Genomic DNA, 10,966 nt, shown 5'->3' on the forward strand with positions numbered 1-10,966 from the left:
GAATTCAGTGGTCAAAAGGATTTCATATTCAGCTCTTCCTTTCAGCCCACAGGGGCAAGCATGCCTATATTTAAGAACTGAATATAAAAGGAGCCCCACTGTAATAAAAGATGGGAGTGACTGCTGCTGCAAGGTCTGTTGACTTTTCAGATTCCTAGAAAGAACTCCATATAGCACTGACATTGTCTGACAAGTGTACTACTTTAAGACGTCATCTCTTAAAGTAACATTATGCAACAATTTACCTTAAAATAACTGCTTTAAAATCATTTGGGTGGAAAACTGACTTGTAAGACAGAGAAGGATATCTGTGCCACTGCCACAGCACGCCTGGTGCGCCCTGTATTGCTGTATGTAACTTTGGGGGACAGGGCACAAGACCTCGACGTAACACTTTATCCATGCACTAGCTATAAGAGGATGCTAGCGCAGTATTCTCTGCATGGACATCATGGAAGAGGCGACGAAGAAACCAAGGAATATGTTTGTCAGAGGATAGGAAGAAGAAAAAACAGAGAAACCGAGCAATAGACCGAACAAATAACCGAGCTAGTCAGATGCCGGGCTGGCCTTCTTTCTGTTGGACTAGTCAGTAATAACTTAGCTGTCTTGCTATGTATGTTTGCTGTATGCTTGATCTCAGTTGTGTTAGGAAAGTTGTGGACTCACTCAACAAATACACATGTACGCTGTCCATCAGGGGGTCTCAATTCTTGTGGAACTAATATCTAATATCTAAAACAAATATCTTTTACTGTTCCAGAGTTGTGTAGAATTGTCTTTCAGTGGAACATGCACAGCTAGGTAGCCACAGGAGGGTAAATAACCAAGGAAATGACCATGGTGCACATCCAACAGTCATGTCTGATGCTGAAAAGCTTTGTCCACACTGGAGGATCTTTACATACATGTTTGTCAATTTTGATTCAGATTCAACTTTGTGCTAGTGTTGTATGATGAGTCTCTGAGTGTCTTCACCATGAACTGTGAATATCTCTTGAGATGGAGGAGAGGATTCTTTGAGGCATTTAGAGGAGTTATAGGAGATATAAAGAACCTACTTCAAGTGTGCAAGTAGGAAATTGGACCTTGCTTTCTGATTTTTTTTCATAGCCATTTTCTATAAATGTCAGTATTTCTATCAGTATTAGTAAATCAGTATTTCTATCAGTGTATCGGTGCAGTATATAATTATAGTCAGTGCTACATACTCTTTGGGCCTGTTGTCTCTGGCAAACATCACAACTCTTTTTTCAAATGGAAAGGATGGAATGGAAGCTGATGACTCTGAGAATGTGACGTTGTTACACTCAGCTTGCAATCAGTTGGAAATATTTCTTTCCTTTTCTTTCTCAAATAACATCTCCGTACGTAGGAAGTTCATGCTACTACAAGGGTTTTGTTCTTTTGTGTCCCTTTGAGCAGACACATGTGCAATGTAGCACACTGACTGAATGACTGAGTGACTTTTTAGGACAAGAGAGATGGTCTCTCATGCACTCCAGCTCTTGTAGAAAGCCATTAAGTGCTGGCCCTCAGGCTTGTCCTTTGTCATAGCAGAAGGAAGCTGCAACTCTTTCTCCGAATGGAGACGTTCCCAGAGGTGCACTCAGGGGCCGACTGTCACTCATGAGTGGCTCTCCTGCTATTTTTTGGTGGCAGGGACATTAATAACCGTAAGCATTACACTTAGTGAACTGGGAAGTGAAGACGGCTGTTTTAAACTTCATTACTGCTGCAAATGTTTCAATAACCTGCTTCATCTGCACCAAATGAACAACTAGTCATGCTGCATGACAAACATTTATTGGCCTTTCCTTTTCTTTTAGTTAACTGTTTTTTCTCTCTTTTTTTTCTGGCAGTTAAAATTATCGTTAATATATCAGCCATAATCACTACTGGTTATTTGCTGCTTTGGATTATGATTTCAGCTCTGTGGTATTTATGAAGCCCTCTGTGTTCTTAAGAGCGAGAGAGCAACCTGGTGGAGCTTAGAGATCATCGGCGGGCATCGCACAGGATCACCCACGTGTAAACGAACCACAATCAGACAGCCAAAACCCATTTGCTCACACACTGCACTGGACTGATAAGTCTGTTTGGGGCTGTTTGGGGCTTAATCAGAGTAAAAGGGTTGAGGTCATCCATGCCAGACCATGGATGAAGAGGTCCCGGGGAGCATGAAATCTAAGTGGTACGGTATGTCTGAGGTGCAGATCAACTTTCATAAAGCACAGCAGTGGGACAGGGGTGATCAGCGACTATGTCCAGTCGTCAGGCACAAATGGAGTTGAAAGTACACAAACGCATAATGACACATGCTAACACGTATCTGTTATTGACATAAACATGTATGTGTAGATATAATATCAATATTTACTGTATGTGGTCACAGTCTTCAATGTTTATGAGAAGTATAGTATTAATATATTTAAACATTTTTGTAATCTAGGTATTGATGTATTCACATTACTAGCACCACAATGTCAGTTTGTAATTGTCGACTAAGCTTATAAAGAGTTTCCACTCACCTTCTGCTCTTCATCTGGGAGCTCTTTGTGTTTTCTCTAAAGAATACGAAATTGCATTTTGCATTTGTTTGCTAGAAATACATTATAATAGTGTTGAAAAAGTCCTCTTTGTGCTCCCCATGGGTGATGGATATTCATGTCCTGTAGTCAGAGTCCCAGTCCGCGCATCTCGTGTCTCTCTGGCTGATGTTTAGACTGCCGCTCCGCCAGTGGACATCCCAGCATCTGGGAAATGCTTTCCTCTTTCAGGACATCACCCCCTCCCTCTATCTCTCTCTTTCTCTCTCTCTCTCTCCTGCGACCCCCTCTCACACACAGCTATATAGTCACTCTCTCTTGCACTCACTCACTCGCTCTCTTTCTGCAAGTGTGTGTGCGCACGAGTTGATCTCGGCTGATCTGAGATAAGCATATGAGTGTGTCACAGCTTACTGTGGAAATGGATGTGTGGCAGAAAGAGAGAGAGAGAGAGCGGGAGTGAGAGGAGGAGGAGGAGGAGGAGGGAGGGAGGGAGGGAGGAAGAGGGGAATTAAAGCTGTGAGAGTGGTAGGATGTGTTTAGAGGAGGGAGGAAACTTTTCTCTTCAAGGCAGACCTTTAAAAAAAAAAAAAAAAAACATTGCTCACTGGCCATCGGCATACTCTCACTGAACCCACAGATTGGGACATTCCTATTTCAACATCACAATTTCTTCTGCTTTTTAATCCAGCTATCGGAGTCCAAATGTCATTATCTTCACTGCAGGACCTGCTGTTGTCTATTGCAATTCAGGTAAGTTACTGCTGCAAAGGGCCAAATCTCACTTAGTCTCTCTTTCACACACACACATACATAAACAATGTCACCCACTCTCACACACATTGACACACACCAGTGACCACAAGCACACAATACACAATTTGTCATGGTTATTGCTATTCAACTTATATAATAATGCATCTCTCATTTATACTTTCTCCCTTCACGCCTTTGGGCAGTCCAATGACACAGACGTAAGTAGACAGCTTAATGTACTTTATTCCTGAAAGTTCAATTTAAGTGCTTTTTGTTCACAGTTGAATACAGACTCGAAGGTTATGCATTTACACTCTATGTGGTTATCACTGTACATATACTGTGCATTTATTTATTTCCTTATTTCTCTTCTGTCATTTCTTTCTGCAGTGCAGCAATGTGGAAGGTGTCTGTCCTCTCAGTTGTGACAGCATAGTAAGTTCACATATCACTCGCACAAGTTCTTATGTTAAGGCACCTTCACATTATCGCTCAAATGAACTCAATCTGTCCCATTGTGATGAACTGTGTTATCAGTTGAGTGAGAGAGACTCCCATAAGACTCAACCCTCAGTTCACGTGCACTGTACAGTATGAGTCATGTCCATGTGGAGAAGCCACCCTAGCCAACCTTACAGTCAACTCTGATTTGCAGCAGAACACCCTTGCTCACAGTGACATCCAGGCTAAATCTGTGTGTGTGTTTGTGTTTGTTACACTGAAAAGCAGTTGGCACATAATAAGGCTTGCACCTCTAAAATAACTACAAGATGCCACACTGCAGTCTGGAGTCATGTTTGTCTCTCTGCTTTGCTTTTAGGACCTCAACTGCTACATTGTTGACCACAATGGATTCATTCTGATCTCCAAAGAGAACAATGATGTGAGTATAAACTAGCCCAGAGTGCCCTTTTCACTTTCACTGAAAATCACTATCATACACACCAACCAATACAACATTTGCTCCATGTTTTCATGGTGAGACATATTACAAAAATCTAAATATGGAAGCAACAAAAAACTTTTAAAAATAGAAACATTGCAGTGTTAGTAAGGAATTAGATGCCAGCTGTACGTCTGTGTCTGCATGTATGTATGCATCATGGCATATTAATATGAGAGTGAGTGTGTGCACGTGTGTGTGTGTGTGTGTGTGTGTGTGTGTGTGTGTGTGTATGCGTGTATGTATCATGGCATATTAATATGAGAGTGAGTGTGTAAAGGGGGGATGGTATAACATATGTGCTATAAACAGCGTCTGGAGCATCTGGCGTTGCAGGACACGTATGGTGCCTAATCCTGCACAGCTGCATCACGGTGGACAGGGACCAAGGGCATCTGTATGGCAGCACATCAAAGAGTGTGTGTGTGTGTTATCGTGTGTGTTATTGTGTGTGTGTGTGCACTTGTGAGGTGAACATGGCTTAGTATAGAGTGCTCTCCATAGACCCCCAGCAGCTGGACACAATGGATAGGTTCTCTTTTTATTGCGTAAGCTGAACATGTGTGTGGTGGACATGTTATTGGTGCGGCATGGAATATTCACTGTGGGAGGGCTTCCTGCCTGCTGTGCCTACCTCTGCGCCAGTCTCGTCTCCTTCCAGTGGAGCCCATCCAACAGCATCACACTCAGGGCCACTCAATCAAGCATACTGTTATGTCACACTAATTCCGTCTGGCAGGCTCCATGAAACAGGGAAACGGGTTCAGTGTTTGTGTTTTTTTGCTGGATATACGGGGATAAACATACACACACACACACACACACACAGACACACAGCCAGATCATTATTTATGAGTGGGTGAAATCTGCTCTATCTTTATCAGGTTGGTAGATTCTTCGGGGAAGTGGATGGGTCAGTGATGGCACAGCTTCTTAAAACTGGCTTGTACAAGAGGTAAGAGGGTCATGTAACCAGGCCTTATATCCTGCATTATACAATATAGTATATGGATAGAACTATGTTGATTTATTCTATATATTATATACTGTTTTTTTTTTTATTTGATTTGTCATACAAATAATAATAATAATTTGTAATATAAATTAAGCTTTTTTTAGGGTTTCCCAAAGGCAGTTTGCCCACATTTGTGTGCTTGTCTGACTGTGTGTGTATCAGTGGGATGTTTGCGGTTGTGATTGACTATTATTTTCCATAATGCAGGGTATTGCTGTATGACTATCAGGCCATGTGCAGGACTTCTCATGGCCATTCAAGTGATGCTCGGCCTCTGCTTAGTGTGAGTTCCCTGTTTCCCCAGCCTTCAGGGCTTACCACTAGCACATGCTTACCAAAACACACCACACTTACCACTAGCACAGGCTGGTAACACCACACTTACCACTAGCACAGGCTGGTAACACCACACTTACCACTAGCACAGGATGGTAACACCACACTTACCACTAGCACAGGCTGGTAACACCACACTTACCACTAGCAAAGGCTGGTAACACCACACTTACCACTAGCACTGGATGGTAACACCACACTTACCACTAGCACAGGCTGGTAACACCACACTTACCACTAGCACTGGATGGTAACACCACACTTACCACAAGCACGGGCTGGTAACACCACACTTACCACTAGCACAGGCTGGTAACACCACACTTACCACTAGCACAGGCTGGTAACACCACACTTACCACTAGCAAAGGCTGGTAACACCACACTTACCACTAGCACTGGATGGTAACACCACACTTACCACTAGCACAGGCTGGTAACACCACACTTACCACTAGCACTGGATGGTAACACCACACTTACCACAAGCACGGGCTGGTAACACCACACTTACCACTAGCACAGGCTGGTAACACCACACTTACCACTAGCCCTGGATGGTAACACCACACTTACCACTAGCCCTGGATGGTAACACCACACTAGCACAGTCTGGTAACACCACACTTACCACTAGCAAAGGCTGGTAACACCACACTTACCACTAGCACTGGATGGTAACACCACACTCACCACTAGCACTGGATGGTCACACCACATAACACCTTAAGAAGGCTCTTTGACTGCCGCTGCTCCAGAGAGCAATGTTGAGGACAGTAGGCACACCACACTAGTTGTCATTACTATTGCAATACACAAGAGTATGAAAAGACATCAAATGTTCATCATTTCTATTCCATCCCTTTCTCTACAGCCTTTCTATAACTTGATGACTGTGGTTAAGTGGTTCATGTCCAACTTCATGCTGTGAGTGCTCTTATGGTTTTGGATAGTTTTCATTTGACTCTAGAAACGGTGGCTATTTTTTTTTTCTGCATTTCGGAAACATATAACCATGAAAACATGTCTTAATGAATTAAATTGTATCTTAAATTAAAGATTCAATTTAATTAATACATTAAGTAATTTTTATGATTTGTGTGTTGGATCACATTTAGTTAGTTATAAAACTGTCACACTTATTTGTTTTGATTTTACTTGAAGGTATTTGTTGGAATTCAACATCTTTGGACTTTGGCACTCTGACCATGTGGCAGATGGTAAGTTGTGGCATTTCCGTGCGTCCTGCGACTTTGCTGCAAAAGATGAGAAGTTAAAGAAGCTTAAAGCCTTCTAAAATTATGGAAGATTAAAGCGTCACTTGACCGTCAATATGTGTATTAGATAGAAAAAAATTGATGAAAAAAAGTGGATGAGCTCCTTTGCCCTGAAAAAAAGGAGGGATTTTTGCACAACTTCATGTTGCCAGCTTCATAAATCCTCTACACTAATTTCATACTGTGGCCTCTCTCATTTCCTCCATCCTATCCTTCATCATTGCTCTTTCATCACCCTGCTGTGTTCTCATCTTCCTCTGTCCCATTGTGCTCACACAGCCAAGTCTGGGTACCATGCAGGTAAGTAACCATGTCATACCATCACATTGCCCCGTTATGCTTGGCTTGGTGTAACAACTAGTCATATTAGTGCTTAGGCCGAGCCTTAGTGGTGAGGGTGGCACACTTTGTGTGTGTGTGTGTGTGGGTGGGTGGTTGTGTGTGTGTGTGTGTGTGTGGGTACCTGTGCGAGATAGAGAGTGAGTGAGAGAAACGGAGAGAGAGAAAGAAGGAAAAACAAGGAGGGTTTGTGAGCATATGTTGGGTCGGTGTCAGTGTAACTGGTGAATGCTCACTTTCCAGGCCATAAGCAAAAGAAGGTAGACTTCATGCAGCCCTGTGACACTGAGTACCCCGGCTTCATGTACGAGACATCCATAACTGAGACCAACAGCATCATCAAATGTGGCCGCTGTCAGAAGTAAGTGCGAGAGGTTAGCGTGGAGAGACAGGTCTCCCGTCACAGGTCACCCTGAAAGCTATACGTTATGCTGACAGGAGATAGTAGCTAGATGGTGGTAGTAAAAGTGATTAGGCTAGTGGATATGCTGTTTCAGTAGCAAGCTATTAGTTACACAGAGTTGCAACTATACAGCTGTGGAGCTTTATCCGCAGTTCTGCTGTCACCTCTTGTGCTGTTGTTTGGCACAGTGTTTGGTACTGTGATTTTAAACCGTGTAATGACTATACTTAAGTAGAGAGAGGTTATCCAGTTACTGTCCATGGTGTAGCAGTAGAAACCTGGCATTTTCCAGAGTTTTCCCTTGCCAGCCTCTCACAAGTTATGAGACTGCATTGGATAAAGGCATAAAATACAAAAATTACTTTTCAAAATGGCATGTAGGATTAAGCATGTCACGTAGGATTAAGATGAAGAGAGAGAGAGTCAGCAGCGTATAACAGTGACCTTACATACTTATTCTTTGTTCCAGGATGTTTGTTTTGCAGCAGATCCGTAACACAAATCTGGTGATGGTGGTTGTACAAGCGGACTGTGACTGTTCACGCCAGTATTCACCCATCACGTTGGACCCAAAGGAAGTCAAATATATCCTTTCCAAATGTTATGCTATTCTTTACTGTGTTATTGTCAGGGTATAAAGTGGGATTCAGACGCAGCTACATTTGGACCTTAAGTGAGTTTTATACACTATCAGGTAACAGGGAAAAACACAGGGAAGTCTTTCAAAACGTAGGCACAAATACTAAACTAGAAACAGGCAGAATTTGACACCAGAGAGTCTCAAAACAGGCAAACAATTGAACAAAAAACAGAGTCCAATATCCAGACAGAGGTCAACAACCAGAGATTCAGAAGTAAAGCAGAATCCAAAACAACAGGCAGAGAAATCCAAAAATCAGGCAAAATGTAAACCAGTACTGACAAGTAATTTCACCAAAGGGCTGGTGTTCTGTGGCTACAAGAGTTCATTTTAACTGGGGATGAGAGTTCTTGCCATGCAGTTGTGCGTGATTGAACTTTTTCCAACCATTTGCCGACACAGGCCTATTGTTAATATTACATTTTGTATTTTTAATTATCATGGATACAAACAAAAATTACATTGAAGAAAAAATACTCCCATAATTTCTTGTAACACACCAAATACTAATGAACTAATCCAATCAGTGTCCCAACTGTAGTTATTGTAGTCACATGATCCTGCTCATCCCAAGTTCAAATGAACCCCAGTAGATCCATAACAGCAGTAAGACTGTGGCAAATCAATCAGTGCACTGTGCAACAGGCCCTGATGTGCATGGGTACCTAAGGTGCATTGCACCCCCTCATTCATTTATAAAGCACCCTTACCGTTTTTGTTCCGGATCCATCCCTGTTGTGTAACGTGTGGGCACCTTATGGTTATCACTCTGTCTATCTGCCTCTTTGTCCACCCATCCACTAATGTGATTATCATTCTGCTGTTAGAGTTTTTTTTTTGACTGCCTGCATCAAACTATATCAAAATAGATAAATTGACCTTGATCTATTTTTGTCCCGTTCTCATTTGATTAAAATTCCAGGTGACAATATCACCTGCTGCAGGTGCTGGGAGTAGGCCAGTAAAAGTGACAGAAATGACAATAATGCATATTTCTTTTGGCACATGTGTGACCAGTTAGTGGTTTTCATCTTCTGTAATGTAAATATTTTAAATGTTAGTTTCCCACTTATATTTAATCTGTTTGGCCAATATATTTTAAGCCCTTTTACTCTTACAGAAGAAGGTTGAACATTTTCTTTCTCCATCTCTGGGCACTCAGGCTATGATGACCACAGCTCAGTTATTCAGTTTCCAGGGCTGCAAGAATATTTGAGAGAAGCCCACTGTAATTGTATGACCCTTAACCCCTCTGCACATAACGCCACAGTGAAGTGTAACAGGATGAAATCTCAGAAGATCCGCCGGCGTCCAGTGTCTTGCCATGCTTACCATCCTCATGTAAGGCCGTACCCTTTAGCCAGAGCCATCTTTCCATTGGCATCACATTAGCACATTACCACAAAAGCAATGAGGAGATATACAAATTAAAAAGACAAATTTAGTTTGGGAAATCCTCAGTATGTCTTTGTGTTTCAGTGTTTTGGTATACAATATTTAAAGAAAATATTTTACTTGATAATGGATTTAACTCTCTGATTGCAGGAAAGTTCAAAGGATTGTGGAGGAGCTTGTGAGATCAGTATATCAGTGGCTCTCCTGTTTGCATCCTTGGTGACTTCACTAGGTCTGCGATGATGGGAAGAACACGGGCCTTCCTCCAATGGAAGACTCCTAGATGGAAGTGACTGAGAGCAAAAACTAAAGAGCAGTTCTGGAAATATATTGTTACTGTAATTTTCCATTTAATACAATAATCTGTTTGTAACAGCAGAAAAATGTATAAGCATCCAAAATGATCCAAAAGGAGCTATTTTATTACCGATTCATATTCTTCCATCCTATTCCGAATAGAGTGTAGGTAACTTCATGAACTCAGTGACTAAAGGCCAAATAACACATCACACAATCTCCGGACAAAATGGGTTCTGAGAACAGTTATTTGCAGAACACCGTAAAGCTGGAGTACAAGGACCTCTACTGGACTTCAGGTGGCACTGCAATCTCAAACATTTCACACAGAGATCTTGAGAATAAAAACATTGGGTTGGACTTTAAAGGAAAACAACCAACTGATCCTGCTTCCTTGTCATAGAGTAAAGTGACACTGTGCGTTTACTCATGTGAACAGAAGCATGTTAGTTAATCTGCGGTGAAAGGACACCAGAGGTCATGACAAGACTGTGATGTGATGCTTAACTCAAATGACCTGATATGAATACTCTGTGTGACAGCAGACAACATGGATGACCTGTTAGGATTCCTCTATGTATGACAGCAGTCAGCAGGGATGTTCACTGGTCTGTTTCATGTAGACTTGACTAGCAGGCCTTGCTAAGGCTTAAGCAGCTGATAATCTTAAACATGTTTGTAGATTGACGAAAGAATCCATATAGAAAGCACTGATAGGGAAGCAAGATTCTTACTCATTCTAAAATGCATGACTACCAAAAATGTATTTCTTACTCCACCTTTGTGTTTTTTCAGTTATCTTCTTTTTCAAATAAACTTTATAAACTTGTGTTTCGGCAAGCAAATGTGTGTAACTTTGAGCTGGTTGTAAGCTAACTCATTGCTAAAAAAAAAAGTCTCTTTTAGCTGCTATCTGCTTCCCGATCAAAGCATGAATGAATAGTGAAGTTCCATATCTGTGTGAATGTGTGAATGAAACTTTGACAATGGAAACAAGCTGTAAAATGATCTGCTAA

General features: G+C 41.7%; 1 protein-coding gene across 1 annotated transcript in view; it reads left to right on the forward strand.

Annotated features, from left to right (window-relative positions):
- cacna2d4b (calcium channel, voltage-dependent, alpha 2/delta subunit 4b) overlaps positions 1-10,716 on the forward strand; it is a 35,377-nt gene extending 24,661 nt beyond the window's left edge. The window contains exons 27-39 of the mRNA XM_080841482.1: positions 3,241-3,302; positions 3,509-3,523; positions 3,696-3,740; positions 4,126-4,188; positions 5,133-5,203; positions 5,471-5,546; positions 6,474-6,526; positions 6,764-6,819; positions 7,156-7,176; positions 7,459-7,576; positions 8,088-8,236; positions 9,529-9,599; positions 9,804-10,716. Of these exons, the coding sequence (XP_080697608.1) occupies positions 3,241-3,302; positions 3,509-3,523; positions 3,696-3,740; positions 4,126-4,188; positions 5,133-5,203; positions 5,471-5,546; positions 6,474-6,526; positions 6,764-6,819; positions 7,156-7,176; positions 7,459-7,576; positions 8,088-8,236; positions 9,529-9,599; positions 9,804-9,896 (893 nt within the window). The 3' untranslated portion in view covers positions 9,897-10,716. The remainder of the gene's footprint in view (positions 1-3,240; positions 3,303-3,508; positions 3,524-3,695; positions 3,741-4,125; positions 4,189-5,132; positions 5,204-5,470; positions 5,547-6,473; positions 6,527-6,763; positions 6,820-7,155; positions 7,177-7,458; positions 7,577-8,087; positions 8,237-9,528; positions 9,600-9,803) is intronic.
- The last annotated feature ends 250 nt before the right edge of the window (positions 10,717-10,966 follow it).

The sequence above is a fragment of the Sprattus sprattus genome (genome assembly GCF_963457725.1).
Source record: "Sprattus sprattus genome assembly, chromosome: 7".
NCBI classification, from domain to species: Eukaryota; Metazoa; Chordata; class Actinopteri; order Clupeiformes; family Clupeidae; genus Sprattus; species Sprattus sprattus.